This window comes from Phyllostomus hastatus, unplaced genomic scaffold (genome assembly GCF_019186645.2).
Source record: "Phyllostomus hastatus isolate PE091 unplaced genomic scaffold, TTU_PhHast_1.1 phas_scaffold_501, whole genome shotgun sequence".
In the NCBI taxonomy this organism is placed as follows: domain Eukaryota; kingdom Metazoa; phylum Chordata; class Mammalia; order Chiroptera; family Phyllostomidae; genus Phyllostomus; species Phyllostomus hastatus.
Genome location: NW_025334033.1, coordinates 23762362 through 23780214, shown reverse-complemented (window position 1 = coordinate 23780214; position 17853 = coordinate 23762362). Strand labels below are relative to the sequence as shown.

The following is a 17853-nucleotide window of genomic DNA, read 5'->3' as shown; positions in this document are numbered from 1 at the left end:
TTGTAATTGAAATTTTTAAAAAATATTTAACTTACAAGAAAAAAAAATAGTATAGGCCTGGCAACTCTGAGAGACACACAGACTACAGTTGTTCAAAGGGGTGGTAGGGTAATTTGAACAGGAAAAATCCGTATCTAAGTAGAAGTTAGACCGGAACACTGGTCCGATTTCTGCCTTCCCTGGAGACTTGGTGACACTGTCAGGAGGTGGCACGCCAACATCTAGTCGAGACGTCGGGCTTCCAAGGTGCAGAGTCTGCTGACAGAAGACCAAGCACCAGTGTTCGAAGGATCCTTCAGGAGCTGCCTCTTGTCCAAGTACTGACCTCGCCACACTCCCATTTGAAAAACTCAGTTTGCTAGAATGGTGGTAGCCACAAGGTGTCCTAGCCTATGCTTTTTGCTCTTTTGTTTTTAGATGGTAAAATTGGTACCATCAAATCATATATTTGAGGGCTCTCTCTGCTGAAGCTTCCGGTATTCCTCATTTCAAAAGCTGACCACCAGAGGCCTGAGACCAAAGCCTACGTGGCTGCCTGTGTGGATCAGATTTTCTAATCTTTGTATGTAATGGGAAAATCAACCTGTAATTGGGCTTTCGGCAGAAGACCCAGCTTTCTTGGGCACACCATTCTCACCTAGACTGTTTCATTGCCTATTTCCCTAACCTTCTGGTGGTCAAAACAATCAGCTTCACCACCTGCTCAGCTGACCAGAAGCGTTACTGAAATCTTGGCTTATTGTGGCTTGTTGTAGCCTTTGAGCTTTGGGAACCTGGGAGAGGCGGCATTTTTTGTACTGACCACCCACCTTGTGCTCAGCTCAAAGGTGAATGAGATTTAGTCACTGCCTGCAGGAGCTCCCTCCCATTCTGGAACGGGGAGCAGACACCTGAGTAAACCTGCGCCTCACAGGTTACAAGTGTTCAGAGAGCAATGCACAAGCCACTCCTTGTGTACAAAGGTGGGAGGGGGCCTTTGCACCTTCGGTCGGGGAGCTTCTCCTGGGAGGCCTTGGGAGGAGGCCTGGCACAGCCTTTATCTGCACTTTTGCAGAGAAATTAGTTGGGACCCCAAACTGGTGCCACTGGTTTCTCTGTGTGGTAGAATTCTGGAGAAGGTTAATTTCTCCTTGATTTACCTATATACTTTCCAGTTCACTGAAAGGAGCATGTATTTCATAATCAGGAAAAATGTTTATGAAGGCTTACATAAAGTCAGGGCTGCCCTAGCAAATTGCCTTTTTGGCTTTAAGGGGGAGAAAAAACTCCTTTAAGACTTTACTCAGTGTTTTGTAACTAATATTTTTTGAAGAAGGTACTGGTTAAGGGAGTAAAACAAAATTTTCTAGTGTTGTCAGCAATACCACAATAAGCCACAAAGATGAGGGGATAAAAAACAAGCAGAAAGCCCAAGCAGGGACTAGAATGGTAAGGGATCTTTCACCACGAGGCAAAAACATCTGTAACGAATTGCAGCTTGAGCATAAGAATAAGACGGGGTGAGGTCCAAAGATAAGTCTGATTTCTTTTTTAGAACAAATAAATGTAAAAGCTTTGTTTCCGGATCTAGCAGCATGGGCTGCGGAGAAAGGAACTGGCTGCAGCCCCGGCCTGGAAGAACACGCCTGGGTCACGGAAGGGAGGGGTTTTTGAATTTGATGGTTGAAGTCAAAATGTCCAAACAATCTCTTCTCATTTCCAGACTCATGCTGATTATTAACCTTGAAGTTTTAGCCTGCTTGGTTTTTTTTCTTTATGGTAATGAACACGTAACATATCTAAGCACATTAAACTACTTCAGGTTACTTGTGTTGGGCTCATTTAGCCCTGTTGAATAATCAGTCCCACCTGAAGCACTGCCTTACAAAGACACACTCAGACATGTCAAGGAATGCTCGGAATCAAAGCCACCTACTCCGGAGCACCATACGTCACCCCACCCTCCAGAAAGTGCGGTGCTCCCTATTTTCACTCTTCCCTACTGTGCGCACTCCCTTTGCAGTGCGAGTCTCCTTACTCCTGTGCTGGGGGCTTGCACTTCACTTCATTAGTTCCACATGACTTGGAAGACCTGTTTTGAGCAGCTTTTACATACGTGCCTTTTGGAGTTTTAAATTGCTGTAATTGACATGATTGAGACAATTTCAGAATTTTCCTAGAAATAGCAAGATAGTACGTTTGATGCCTCAACTCTCTGAAGTATATTGTTCCCAAACTTAAATAAAAATTTTCAATTCCTAATTCAGAAGAGTTTGTGAACGAGGATATATAGTGGAGATTGTGAGCTGTCCTACAATACCCATTTATTCTCTTCTCTACCTATTAATGGCTGGCAGGCTACCCAAAGACAACAATTCTCAGGCTTCCTTGCAGTTAGATGTAACCACGTGACACAATGCTGGCCACTGGGATATGAGGATTATACCACTTCCTGGCCACATCTGTACAGGGGAGGAGTGGACGCCTGGCTCCCTGGCACTGTAGAACTGTCACAGTGGCCCTGAATGTTTTTTTTTTTGCACATGCTATTGAGTGACAGATAAAAAAAGTTATGTTGTTTAAACCACTGGTTGTCAGGGTCTTCACCACAGCAGAAAAACCTGTATCCTAACTATCACAAGAGTATGCAGGAAGCCTGGTCGCAATGGAGGGATGTCAGAAAACAAATTCTTAAGGTAATAATAATGACCGGGTGCTCCACCAAAGGGCCATTATGTGTCCAAAAATACTTGCAGAGTATTCTGGCTTCATGGCTGTGAGGGACCAGCTCCTTTCCCCTGGTGAGGGTATCTTGCTGCCAGTTTACCCCGGTCCTCCCTGTGGTTTGTTTACACTGCCTTTACGAGCCTTTGAATTCTGACTGTGTTGCGGTCCTACCTTAGTCCTTTTTTCTCCTGTGGATTCCCAAACCCCTCCTATAGGAAGACTGGGGGGCTGGGGTTTTAGGGAGAGAAACTGTGGCTACCGCTGGTGGCTTGGCCAGGTTCAGGTCCTTAGCTCCCTGTCTCACTCCAGAGAGAGAAGGTTCCTAAGAAGCCTAGGATCATCCAACAAGGCTTTCTCTGCCCACGGAAGACCTCTGGTCCCACAGAACCCACCCCAACATTTTACGTACTCATGGAACTGAACAGAGAGACCGCAGGAGTTGCGGTTTAAATGGATCAAATTCTACATGGGAGAAGAATCTCTCATCTCAAAGATTTTCCACACCCCACACTCCTTCCTTCTGGCCTCACCGTCTGGCTTTGTCACAGCACAGTAATACTACTGGTACGGTGGGACCAGGGGACCCTAGAGCAGGGCAGGCTCCTGTGTGGCTCGGCTCAGCTCTGGTTACTAAAAAGACACGTCGTTGGCATTGCCTGAGCGTGGAGGGGTTACAGTCTTACCAAGGTCAATTCATCGAAGAGAGTTCACTTAATTTGCTTTTAATACCTGAGAAAATATTTAACCAGGTCCACTGAAATGTCATTTAGAGAGCTGTCTTAGATGGGGCCTGGGAGATGGAACTGTGTAATCACTTCCCTGCTGCCATTAGGTATTTTCCCCAGCACTGGCGCCGCCTTAGCCTCTTCTTTCCATCCTCCCCTTCAGGCATGAGTTTGCCCCCAACCACCCCCTGTCCAAACATGCAGTTCCCCCAAGGATGTGCTCTTCCCCCCTCCCATGAAATTTATTAGCTCGAACGTGATGACTGTGCTTGCTCGACGTTCGTACACCTGTTCAGTGTGTCTCTGCACAATGGTCCGTGTGTCCACTCAGCAGCACCGGGCACACGGAAGCCAAGCATGGAGTACTCAAAAGCTCTTAATAATGAGCACCTGTGAAGCCCAGGATGTCGGCTTCCTGTTTGATGACTGAGCTTATACTTCTTCAAAGTAGGATTTATTACAGTAGCTGTAGCCATGTCTTCAGTTCTACTAACTTGGAACTTGTTCATTTTCAGCCACGTTCTACTCCAGTATTCCAGATTCATATGATCTTAACATAGAAGTTGAACTTGAAAATGGATTTTTAAAAATATACAGACTTAAATTCCGGATTTTAAATTCCTTAAATTCCGGATTTTAAAAGTCACATGGGAGAAGTGTTTTTGTGTATGCCTTTGGCAGATTACGAACTTTCTTCAAAAGCAGGTTTCAGTGACTTTATTGTGTGATTCATTGCTGTGTTTTGTCATAAAGATTATCACAGAAACACTATAGAAACCTAGTGTTGTCTTACAGAATTTTTAAAAATGAGTGAAAAAGTGATGGAGTAAATGAAAATGCAATTTTTGCTATCTTTCTAATCTCTTTGCAGTACTATGCAGGATGACATTTTTGTTCTTCATGAACAAGAGTATGATAGTCTGCTTGAATCCGTCTTCAAAACTGAATTCCTAAGCCTCTTAGCAAAGCGTTACGAGGAAAAAACCCAGAAGCAACTACCTCTGAAATTTAGCAATACGTAAGTTGGGATCTGGGGCCCACACTTCCGATTAAAACTAGAGGGACCCTGGACTCGGTGCTGGGGTCCAGGCTGAGAGTACGGGAGGCCTGTGGGGTGGGGCCTGGTGTCCGACTGGCTCTAGGGGCTTGAGCAAAGCCCAGGCTGGCTGCCTTAGCTTCTTCCCATGGAATCTCAGAGCCGCAGAACCTAGTCTGGATGGTTGTTACACACTTTGAAAAGGTCACTTTGGCATTTCTGTGCAACAATGACTTCATCAAATGGTATATTTTTGTCATTTGAACAAAGGTCACCAAAGTGAGGCAAGGAAGGCAGATTTTTGTTTATCACCAAAAAGAGAGTAGCAGAAAGTAGAGTAAGACTGGAGGAAGAAAGTGGCTGGAGTGGGAGCTTAAGTTCCCAAAATCACACGTAATAAAAACCTATGGGTGGGGCGCTGGGGACATGTAGGTCACAGGTGGCCAGTGTCTTGGGTCTCAGCTCCTTGTTTTGCTTTAGCGGCATGGTCTCATGTACCAGATACCAGTACACTGTCAAGCTTCCGAATTGCTTTTTTCCCCCTTAAATTTCCATCTGTAATATGGAGATAGTTTCCATCTCCTCCTACCCACAAGAATGAGGCCACAGTAGAGCCTTAATCCCACCGCGAGGGAAACTTGCCCTGACGAACGCTGCTGTGGTTGCATTGAAATGGATATGGGTAGCTGTGCGGACCCGTCACAGCTCAAGGAACAGTTCTGCTGTTAGTACCAGGAGCAGTATTTTTGTCTGAAAATTTGTCGTAAGGGAATAATAAAGAAAAAGAAGGAGACTACTAAGAGCCAAGCCACTCAATAGAATAATAAGCAGCTACTTAAAATTGTGCTTTTCCGGTCTGACAACATGAAGAAATGTTAAGTTAGAAAAAGCAGAAAATGAAATTGAATTAGGCATGTAGGAAATAAGAAAAACAAAAACTGGCTGGGGAGATTTGGAATTATAAGTAAACCTCCCTATTGGTTGGATTCCCTATTTGGTTGCTAAGTGTTGTCTTTTTCCCGTCCTGGGGTGGCGGAATGGTGGCGGAATAGAGCTTAGTTAAATAATGACCACATTCTGCCAAGGAAGACACTAGTTAACGTGTGTCTGGCATCTCTCAGTCCTCCCCACACAGACCCGGGGAAATGAGAAAGAGACATGGGGGGACACTACAGCAGGTGTGACTGGGTATGGTCCCCTTCCCGCTGTCCCCGAGGGAGTCCCACCTGAGTCCACCTGCAAAGCGACATTGGCACCTGTCGTGGGGTACCTCCCTCACCACCTGGTTTCTCATTGGTACTGAGCCCCAAATGTTTCTGCCTCTGGCCACAGGACTCCCCTTACTGTCATGCCAAACCTGTGGCTTCACACTCCTCAGGGCCCTGGCCTGTGATAGATTGCCTGGTCTTACCTCCTTTCTGCAGCGGGTTTGGCTACCAGTAGAACTCCATTCTGACTTGTTAACTCCAACAAACATACTTGTTGCAGGCTTGAAGTCAAGTTGAAAAAAGAGAACTGGGGTCCCTGGAGTGCCGGGGGCTCACGGCAGGTGCAGTTCCACCAAGGCTTCGGTGACCTGGCCATCCTCAAGCCCAGTAACAAAGTGCTGCAGGTCAGCATCGGACCTGGGCTGCCCAAGAACTCCCGTAAGTATCCGGCGGGCCCCACGAGGAACCAGGGCTGGGCTCCCGGGCTGGCTGGTCCTGGCCTCCCCTCACCCTGCTGCACTCCATCCTTCTCACCGCCTGCTCGTGATACGTGCACAGATCTGCGGGGCACAGCACCAGGACCTCTCTGCCGCCTGTGGCTGCATTTTCTTCAGATTCAAACATTTCCAACTAAACCAACCTCAAGGCAAATGCATGTTGAAGCTTTCTGAATGATCTAGTAGTATGTCTGGTATTCCTGGCACCACAGTGTTAATTGGGTTCAAAACAAATCAGTTTGTTGGCTTTAAATTTCCTGGCCCTTTCCAGTCAGATCTTGTCAGCAATGCAAAACTTATCCTTTCCATCATTTTTAAAGAAACTGACCACGTTTACCAACCCTCTAGTGGATTCACTAGGTTACTGTGCATCACGTCTAGCACCTCCCCCTTCATTTAAAGCACGTCATTAGACACACATCACCAACACACCCCAGTCTACCTCCTTCACTGGCCTTTGAGTCCTTTTTTATTTATAAGTAATATTTATAAAATGGTATTTACAACAGACAACAGAGTAGTCATATGTGCGACATGTGCAGCTGTCTCTGTAAAACTTAGCCCATATGCATGGTTAGTGACGAGGATGCCAGGTATAACACGGGCCTTAATGAAGTCTGTCTGAAGAGATATACAGTGGCGTGCACTATGACACACTAACACATTACAAATAAACAGCCAATCAGAAAATGTTGGTGTATGTATGTGCAGTACTCAGTACTTATAGAAAACAGCATATTTAGGGGGAATTTGTGAAGATACTTTTCAACAAAAGAATTCTTTACAGAGAGGTACACAGGGTTGAGGTAACAGAGTGGAGACCAGGGACAAAGAACAGCAGGACATTGTCGTTACCCCTGAGTCTGAAGGGACAGAAGGAAGAGTTGGGTGAAGGAAGCAGCGGGATAAATACCCTAACTTCTCCCGCCTCTGGCCTCCACTCTCTTGCCAGGGTACGGACCATGGCAGGGAAGAGCTGCAGATAACGAGCAGGGTGTGTGTGAGCAGTGTTCAGTGGGCCCTGTCTCATTGTCTCATACGGTGACATTGTCCCAAGACACCCAGACCCAGCTCCTTTGCTTTGTGCTATTCAGCCTGGTCACTTCCTGCTCTTCTCGTTACAAGGAGTTCCCTCTGCACCCCTCTTCCAGCTGGTTTGACCCTGCCTCCCTTCACGTCCCACTTGAGTCCTTCTTCACTGCTTTCCTCTCCAGTACACAGGCCTCATCTGGCTTCATGTGGCCCTGCCGTCCCAGCCCTAATTCTGGCCCACGATACTGTTCCATGTAACACTAGCTCATTTTCCAATTCTTCAGGTCTCTGTCCAGGGTGCGAGTCCACTTCTACCCTTCACGGCTGCTTCATTCAATCGGAAGACTGTAGAACACAAACTCTCGCATGAAAGGCTGTTGACATAAGCAGATGTCCAGTTAGTGCTGAAATGTGCTTCGTGCTGGTGACCTTGGCGCATGGCACTTGTGTGTTCAGTTCCTGTGGTGTGTTTGGAACATAGGGGCAAATATTAAAATGTCCCATCTCTCTCTTGAAAGTCTACACAAACAGAAACACCTTTTTTTCTCTGTATCTCTTCACTTAAGTTTATTATGAGAAATAATGTATAACCATTTTCACAGTTTGATCTCCAAAAATAGTACCCACTAGTTCTCAATGATACACAGAAAGCAGACTATAGGTGAAATTCAATATATGTAGCACCAGACTTTTTCAAGATCACAGATTACAAAGAGAATTATATTTAGTTAGAACTCAAGTGTGCACACTATTGCATATTTAACCAATATGTGAGGCACGGTCATTAATTCGAGGATTTTGATAGCGACAATAAAGATGTTAGCTGATCTTCGTATTAAATAGGAACGAAAAGGCCCCTTTTCATTCTTGTTACTTTATAAAGAAAGCCATTATACACACTTTTTCCTCTCTATCCTATTTTGTTCCTTTTCTTTTTCTCTTTTTTTTTCTCTAATTTTATTTTAATCATTGTTCAAGTACAGTCTTCTGAAGGAATGCATTTGACAGAGTCATCATCGATCACAGACTCACCTTTGTAAGAAATTTTGATACCTCTTTGTACAGTTATTATCTGTGACATTTCAAAACTGTACCTCCATCCACATAACCTCCAGCCCCCTCCAGGCAGGTGGCTACTGGAACAGAATTGCCCTCAAATGTCTCTTCTCTGAAACCAGCCTCCCGCAGAAATGGGTTTGAAATGTCTCACAAGTTTTGCATAAGCAAAATACCCTCAGAAGCCATAAAACCAACTGGTAGTACTGACTGTAAGTTTGTCTTGCTTATTTATCTCAGGTCCTACCAGAAGGAACACCACTCAACACAGAGGTTATTCCAGCGGTACTCACAATCCCAACTACCCAGTGAGAGCTGCCCCTCCCCCACCAGGTAAGCAAAGCTCGTTCTAGACCGGGGCCATTAACCTGAACCCATCACTTGTAAAATATATTTGGGAAGAAACCCATTGGCAAGTAGATGCACACATATTAGCCAGCCATGAGCCATTTCAGTGCCAGATATGTCCCAACACAATGGCACAGCTTGTGACCCTGAAACCCAGGGACATTGTGAGCTGGTGAGACTAAACTGCGTCTGAGTCAGCGACCTGGATTTCGTTACCTAGCGTTATGACTCCCTTAGGAAAGGCTTCCTCCAGTCGGTGAGAGACAGGGCTTCCTTGTCCTGGACGACAAGAAGGGCATCAGATTTAGGTTGCAGGGTGCTGCCTTTATAGAAATGGGAGTTTACCAGGTATAACCTCACCACCATTTCCCAGTTCCAGCCAAATACCATGACAATATTTTACAGCTAGTTTATAGCTTAATAAATAAGTTGAAAATATTTATTCTTAGTCAAATAGGCTCTGGGAGAACTGCTCCAACTAAAGTAATATGAGATATAACATTGATTTTAAAAATTATTGTATTTTCTATACAAAAAACTGTTTCGATCTTATGTTTCATGTTTATCATTTTCATGATGAAAATATATTATACAGATCAAAAACATCCAAACCCAAATAAATATAAGACTTTCTGTCTTTAGTAATATGTTTAGTGTTTGAAGGGCACTCTCAAAATTCACAGACATGTTTCTCCATCACTCACCAAGTTCGGTTATAAAAATCTGCCCCTAGACTGCTTGATGTTGGTAAGTTTGGGATTCTAGGGCTGTAAGGATCATTTTAGGGCCACACTAGATTCAGATCATCCTAGACAAGAGACTCTTTATTTGTAGCAGTGCCGGAGATAAGCAGTGAAAAGCATTTCTTTTGTTCCCTATGCTAAAATACGGACGCTGTGCCTAGCAGTGAGAAACTAAATCTCATCTCTTGGCGTTCCCCCCTGCCTGGGCCAGCTGTCTCTCTGCCCCTGGCCTTTATGCTGGAAGAAAATGCAAGCACAAAGCAACCCAAGAGAACCAGTGTGGTACTGTGTTAATAAATGTGCCAGCCCTTGTGCAAAATCCTGGCCAGACCACCTGGAATGCTCCTTTGCCTCACCTCAGACCAAATACCTGACCTTGAATATGGCACCCATCCACTCCACATGATAGTTTCTTCATCAATAAAATGAGGCAGTTAGACCCAAACTTCTCAGCTCAGCACTTCTCACACCATCTGTGGGGAAGGACCTGCGCTGTTGTTGCTCTTTTGTCTTAATCTTCAATCCACCTCACACCGTACTTCTTGAAGGTAAAATAAAAAGTAAGAGAAGAATGGAATTTTAAACGCATGCAAAATAATAAGCCAACATTTCTTATTAGATTTAACAAATATGAAATATGTCTATGAAGCTACTGTGAACATTTCTAAATGCTTCTTCTTAATTTCTGGATAAATGGCAGGTGATTGGGGGACAAGCAGCATGGAGAGGCTCACCTGTGGACCACCCCACCCTGTGGGCATCACATCCCTAGAGCTCATGGCCTGTCTCCTGGGCAGCCTTGGCAGCAGTTGGGGTCTCACCAAGCTCTCTGTTTCTTTAATGAAGAGTTGACACTCTGAAAGTTCATATATCTTGCTCAAGGTCAACACAGCAATCAGAGGCAGAGCCAAAACTGAACCCCTAGTCCCTCTTATAAACTAAGATTATCCCACTGGTACCAAAGAGTTTCTCCCTTAATTCAGTTGGAAGAGGCAGCAGGGGGTTCACCAAAGTCTGGCTTGAGGAGTCTTGTTCTTCACGTTACTGATCTGTCATTGGGAGAGGAGGAGCTGAGGGCTTCTTACCGAGCATGGAAGGATAGTGCCCTTCCAGCCATGCCCTGTGGCTCGGAGCAGTCACCACCACCGTCCCTTACTCACCAGATAACGTGATACTGACTGGGAACAGTCTTCGGCTAAGAGAGCTTGCTCTGTCGAGACCGATCCAAGCAGCAGCCCCATGTCCCCTGCCTGAGTGGGGTGCTCCCTCCACCGCTCAGAACAGACTTCTGCAAAGAACACCCAAGACTGGTCCTTTGAAAATGGATGTCCAGCTGTTCAAACAGCTGCCTGCCAGCCATCTTGAGTCACAGTGTTGTAATTTTTCTTAGACCCGAGAAGGTGCCTGCCTCCCTTGAGAGGTGGTTACAAGCTTCCCTTTTCTTGCCTGGGCTTTGAAACCATGAACATCTGGTGATTCTCCTGTCGAATTCAAGCAGCACATGTGAGTGCATGCCAGGCGCTTGCTGGGTAGTTGACCGTGGCTCACGTTGTGTTAGCTGTTACACCCTCCGTCTTTTTGCATGGGGAAACTGAGGCCTGGAGAAGTTAAATAAGTTGCTCTTGGTTAATAAATGGGAGAAATTTAAAGAGCCTTTTGGTAAAGGATCACAAAATCGAAGCTCTGTTTTGTCCTCTTGTCCTCTCCAGGATACCATCAGAATGGCGTCCTCAAAAACCAGTTTGTGCCACATCCCCACGCTCCCGGAAACCTGAGGTCAAATCAGAAAAGCCTGTACACCTCCATGGCCCGCCCCCCCTTGCCACGACAACAGTCCACCGGCTCAGACCGAGTGTCACAGACTCCGGAGAGTTTGGATTTCCTCAAGGTCCCGGACCAGGGTGCTGCGGGGTAAGGTTCCCACCTCTCGTGACCTCCCTCTCAGTCCATCACACCAGGGGTCACAGACTTCCTGTGGGCTGGCTCTACATGACACCCGAGTGCAGTCTTCCACCCACGTGGTGTAACCCAAGACCCAACACCGTGAGGCCTGGTTGGCATTTCTGAAAGCACAGCCAACTTGATAGCACACAACTCATTCTCCGGAGAGGGCTTGTCTTAGAAACACCAGAAGACGGGTCCCCGGCAGCCCTGAGATTGAATTCCACGGTGACCTTTTTTGCTCTCTGGCATGGCTGAGGAACAATGGGGTTTGGGGTTTATGTCTGTGCCTGCAGTTGCATAAATACAGTAGCTCGAAGAGTCATTAGGCACATGGAGAATAACATCCCCGAACTTTCTGAGACGTAAACGTTTGTTTACGAATACAGATCTTTAAGGCTTTAAAATGGGAACTTTTCTGGTTTTCTAGACCAGAAATTGAAGAGTAGTTAAAAGAAACCTAGGCTTTTTCAGTAGAGGAAGTGAAGATTCCTGAAACTCTGTGTAGATATTCAAAAAGTTACCACTGTGGAAAGGGGGTTGGGTGCATCTGGTGGCGTCACCAGGCATGTAACTGGGGCTGACTGACTGCGAGACAGTGAGTGAACTCTGCCGGGAGGTAGATGTTGGGAGCAGCTTTAAAAAATCATTTTGGTACATTCTGACAGGTGTGTCTCAGTTAGTGGAGCGTCATCCTGCTAAGTGTAAGGTCGCCAGTTCAATTCCCAGGCAGGGCACATCCCTGGATTGCAGGTTCGATCCCCAGTCAGGGTACGTACGAGAGGCAATCATGTTTCTCTCCCTCTCCCTCATGTTTTTCTCCCTCTCTTTCTCCCTCCCTTCTCCTCTCTCTAAAAAACAAATAAAATCTTTAAATTAAAAAAAATAAAAAACATTCTGGTAGCCCCAGGATGTGAGGAGAACCTTGTCCCTGGAGCTACTCAGGCACAGGGGAGATGGAAATCACCAGACAGAAATGTTGTAGAGTGATGTCATCAAATAGCAGAGAAAGGTGAGAACCCCGTTCCAGCCCCTGTTACTTATCTAGTGTTGGACCTGCTCTTCCCTGCTCGAAGCTTCATTTTCCTCATCTGTACACTGACGTAATGCCACCTAGCTTACACAGCTGATGGGAGGACTAGAGATTATACGTAAATACCCAGTATGGTCCTGGGCGTGTGGTGGGCTACTCCGTCAACTATAATTTGACGACAGTGGTTATGGTGATAGTGATGAGGCTACAACCCTCACGACGTGGTTGACCACGTGACTTCTAAGGAATCTTCCAACTCTGCATGATTCTGCGTGGACAGTGCTCTCTGCTGAACCCACTCTCCCCCTCTCTCATGCCCTCCTCCATTTTCCATTCTCTTCGTGTCTCCTGAAGGATGAAGATGCTTCTAATGGGGCCAGGAGAGCCGTGTACAAAACAGAGCAGTGCTGGGAGAGAAACGACAGCTCCTCCCGCCAGGCAGGCCGCCACCCACTCACCTCCATGCCCCACCTCGTCTGCTTCCTTCCAAAGACCACAAAGCCCTTAGAAACTTTCTTTTTCTTTTTTGAAGATTTAACTTATTTACATTTTAGAGAGGGGAGAGGGGAAGAGAAATAGAGAATCATCAATGTGCGAGAGATATATCGATATGTTGCCTCTCTCACGCCCCTAACTGGGAACCTGGCCCACCACCCAGGCATGTCCCCAGGTTGGAAATCGAACTACCACCTTTTGGTTTGCAGGTCAGCACTGAATCCATTGAGCCACACCAGCCTGGGAGGAACTTTTGTATTCTCTCCTGGTACTCATTTTTTCCCTGGCAAGTCTTACCTCATTTGGGCTACAGGTATGAAAGCACCTTAGTTTCATACAGATGGCCATCAGTGGAGTAGACTCCACCCTTCATTAGATCTCTCTCTCCTTGCCCTACCCCTGCTCTTGTATAACTAGCTATATTCCATCAGTACTAATGGTCATGGTCTACCTGACCTGCTTGGTCTAAAGCAGTAGTGCTCGACCTGTAGTGAGCACCAGTGTCCCTGGAGAACTTGCTGCCCACTTCACGAGTTTTTGGTTCAGTAGGTCTGGAGTAGGACCCAAGAATTAACATTTCTTCCAAGTTCTCAGAAGATGCTGCTGAACCTGGGACCATATTTTGAAAACTGCTGGTCTAAAGTCTGATTGCTAAAGCCAGGGAAGGTTCTGTGTAAAAGTGAATTGAAAGAGTGATGTTGAGGCAACTGGATTACTCCATAATCCAGATACACGCTATTCAGATGAATGGACATCACTAGAATCATCAAACAACCCTTCCCGGGCCCAGTTGGACGTCCCAGGGAAGGCAGGGGATTAAAATCAGTGAACAAAATGCACCAAATCTCTTAGCTCTGTCTGCTAGCTTCCTCCTTGCTTTGGTTTGGCAAGCAAAACCGTCTTTCCAGCCTGCCTTTGCAAGTTGCAGATTTGCACACCAGCCAGCTGGGAGCATCTGTCAGCCAAAAGCAGGCAATTTAGGAACACTGTGTCTTAACCGAGGCTGCTCCCTTCCAGCCCTCAGCTCTGTAGTTCCCTGTTTAAGCCTTTCATACCCTTCGCCCCTTCAGGCTAAGGATCAGGCACCCATGATGTTATTGTGGCAGTGGCTGTGAGGCTGGAAGGAGAGGGCGCGTTCACAGCTGTCTGCCAGGCAGTACATTTTCCTGACAGTTGTGTAAATCTCACGATCCTATTAGGCACACTGAGTCCGGTAGCTACCAGCAGCTCAGCCCGCCTCCTGGCTGGTTGCTGCTCCGTGGGTTGTGCATCGTCCCACGAACAGAAAGGTCGCGGGTTCGATTCTGGTCAGGGTACATACCTGGGTTGTGGGCCGGGTCCCCAGTTGGGGGCGTGCAAGAGGCAGCAGGATCAGTGTTTCTGTCGCATATCAGTGTTTCTCTCCCTCTTTCCCCCTCCCTTCCCCTCTCTCTAAAAATAAATAAAATATTTTAAAAAATAGAAATTGTACTCTGGTCCAAGGCCTAAGCGTTCTCTTAGTATTAATTTTCTAAAAACACATAAAAGCAAAAATGAAAATAATTTCTAATGTGGCCAGAGACCTTAGACGTGCATTTCAAGAGCCTCATGGTTCCCTGCACTTAATAGCTCCTCTTTGCCAAGAACACATGGATGGCTTTATTCCGCAGGAGGCTGCTGCAGCCAGCAGGGAGCTTTGGGATCCCAAGCTTGTACCGTCCCAGAAACACAAGTTTGTGTATATATGTCATGGTTCCAAAAAGCGACCTGCACTTTGCCAATCTAGGAGAACACGATTCCTGTAGTCTTTCTCTCCTTGGGCTTTCACACCCTCGGGTTTATCTTTTCTTTCCCTCTCCCGCCCCCAGTGCACTTTTCTTTACAGACCTATTGGGCACAAGCCATCATTTCTTTTGGATCATGTAATGTGGATGAAATCGAGTGTTGTAATTAGCACCTCAAGTTAATTCAGGAAAGTCTTCGTTAGTGTATTTTAGGTTCAGTGAAGGGTTTTTTGTTGAGAACATGAAGTCTTCACTGTGTTAATTACTGTCCCTTCTGCATCCTTTACCCTTGCCTTGTCACATGTGTGTCATGGTTGCTCTGCTTCTCATCATCATTGTTGTCATCATTGTTGTCGTCATTGCCGTTGTCATCACCATCCAGGAAAACTCAGAGATGGAGAGGGATTGCCACCTTGTTGTCTTTTGGCATACCTTTTGAGAAACCTGATACAGGGAAAGGTCTTTGCTGATTCCCAGGGAAAGAGAGCAGGTTAAGCAAGAACCATGTAAGCAGTTTGTCCATCAGCCTTTGCTCTGTGTGGTAGGAGCACTGGGTGTGCCAGTCGGGCATGCTTTATATTTTCCCTCCAGTAACTGGGATGCATATAATCTACCTGCACTTCATTACTGGCTGTATCAAAGCCCACACCGGAGATGTCCTTTCTGTTGGCCTTTCTAATCCTGTGGTCCATTTCCTATGAGGACAACTTCAGAAAAACGTCAAGATACTCCAGAGGCCTGTCCAGCAGCGGTTGGAGAAACAGGAAAGCATTGGGAGTGCTCAGCGGTGGGGCTCCTGGCCACGCCACAAAGGCAGGATCGATAGAGAAGCTGAAATGCTGCCTGGGTGTCTCTTGACGAGAATCTCCTAATGGAGTCATATTTTCAAGGGGCTTAAAATTTCCAAGTGGCCAATAGCAATATTTCTCGACCCATAAGCTACAGGAGCAGCAGCCATCTCCTGGCCCGAGTAGACGCGAAGCTCAGGAATTCCTGGCATCCACTCCCACGTTTCCAGTAATGTTTATAAATTCAACCTTTTGGAACGGACCATATTTTAAAGAGCCAGAGAAATAAAATGCCATTATTTTCCTTCTTGGAATTTCAAGGCATAAATTTCACATCTGCAGAACAGAGAAGTGATATCTAGAAGCTCAGTCCCAGCTAACCCTGCAATAAACTAGGCGCACCCCCGCCCCACGGGTGTGGCAGCTGCAGGGAAGGTCATAGAAGGTGGCCTGATGGAGGCCCAGTTCCTGTGTTTGTCCCTTCGTTGAGTCATTCATTGAATATTTCCTGGGTCCCATGCCTTCTCTGTGCCACATGCTGGGCACATGGATCATTTCACTAACTACCCCTGTGCCGCCTCACCTTTGTCACTTAATCTGCCTACAGCTCAGTGTCTGCCCCTGTAAAATAGGGATGATAATAATAATGTAATTTTAAAGCCCACTTGGTAGGGTTTCTTGGAGGTAAAATAAGGGTTGTGTAAATGATAAAGCACTATGCAATTTGAACATTTATTTGTATTTGTCTTACATCTCTTATTCACATGCTTTGGTCTCACGGGGAAATAATAATGTTCTACTGGATTGAAAAGTGCATGTCCCCTGGCCCAGTGGCCTTTCTTTCTTTCTTTCTTTCTTTAGATTTTATTTATTTATTTTTAGAGAACAGGGAAGGGAGTGAGGAAGAGAAGCAGAGAAATATCACTGTGTAGTTGCCTCTTGTGCAACCCTTCCTGGGGGCCTGGCCTGCAACCCAGGCATGTGCCCTGACTGAGAATCGAACAGGTGACCCTTTGGTTTGCAGGCTGGGCTTTGAGCCACAGCAGCCAGAGCCCAGTGGCTTTTCTTGCAAGAACTGCAGAGCTCTGGACTCCATGGGGGTCTACGCCTTAGGCATTGTTGGCTTTAACGGGGAATGGGCAGCCTATGGAAGCCAAGACCGGGGGACCAGTCAGAGAGACACCTCCCCCCACCCACACACACACGCAATAGCTGTGCTGCTGTGTGGGCTCAGAGCGTGAGCAGACCAGAGCTGTGCGGCAACAGTGCCACAGACACTAGCTGAGTTTGGACAACGTAAATAAAGCCCCACACTCCTCCCGCTCTGCTGTTCCACGGTCTTCTGGTTAAACATCCTCTGCTCCAATCACCGTATCAGCTCACACCCCCTGGAAAGTGACAGCTTTCCCAGGAGAGAGAGCATGAACAAACCCTCACTTCAGAGAGCTTTGTTGTCACTGATGTCATTTAGGGTTTTTTTTTCCTTGTGGGCTTTTGGCATCTTGTGAGACTGGGCAGCTGTCCACAAGGGTTCAGATGTCAGTCAGCATCTCCACGCCTCAGGGCGAAGGCACCCCTTGGGCTTGCCCTGTCGCTGACACAGGGCTTCTCCAGCAGTGCCGGTCTTGCACAGCAAACCCACGTCGCGTGCTTGATTGCTTGGGAACTGCTGTGCAGGTTACAGTGTGGTCGCATTGGAGGTCTGAGGCCCTTCTCGAGGGAAAAAGGCCTTCTCTAAAAGGGAGCTGGTGTAGCTCTGCTCCTTCCCATGCTTCCTTAATGGGGAATAGACACAATAAAGGGACAAGTGCATACAAATTAGCCTGAAGTATGGGTCAAATAGCAAAAGGGAAACTAAATTACATTGTGCCACAGTTACATACAATGAAACGTGGATTTGCTCAGTGACGTGGAGTTTTCTAACTATGAACTTATATATTTATATATATATACACACACATATATATGTATATATACATATATATATAAAGTGAAACTTTGTGATTGAAATGGGAAAAATAATTTCATTATTGTGAGTCTTCAATTCTTGTTCCAACCCTCATGATCTCAATGAAATGATTGGTTATTTTGTTTGTTTGTTTGTTTGTTTGGTGAGAGAGGGGAAGGGAGGAAGAAAGGGGGAGAGAAACATCGTTGTGCAAGAGGAAACGTCACTCGGTTGCCTCTCGCACACCCCCAGCCAGGGACCCCGCCCACAACTCAGGCACTCACCCTGACTGGGGACCGGCTGGCAGCCTTTCAGTTCGCAGGCCGGTGCTCCATCCACTGAGCCACACCAGCCAGGGCAATGAAATCATTGTTTTTAAAACATAGCTTTCAGCCATATCAGGTTTATTAGAAACACAAACATCATAAAATTCCAGAAGTAACAAAATGACCTACATCATGCATATCCATCACAAAACCAACCTGGGCTTTGTTACTCCTTGTTACTTTTGGATAAGTGGGTGTGAGTTTTCAC

At 46.3% G+C, this 17853-nt stretch overlaps 1 protein-coding gene across 1 annotated transcript in view; it reads left to right on the top strand.

Moving 5' to 3' along the window:
* Positions 1-17853, top strand: part of MYO1E (myosin IE) — a 199686-nt gene that overhangs the window by 171498 nt on the left and 10335 nt on the right. The window contains exons 23-26 of the mRNA XM_045823123.1: positions 4303-4449; positions 5956-6113; positions 8501-8593; positions 11061-11262. Coding sequence (XP_045679079.1) covers positions 4303-4449; positions 5956-6113; positions 8501-8593; positions 11061-11262 — 600 coding nt within the window. The remainder of the gene's footprint in view (positions 1-4302; positions 4450-5955; positions 6114-8500; positions 8594-11060; positions 11263-17853) is intronic.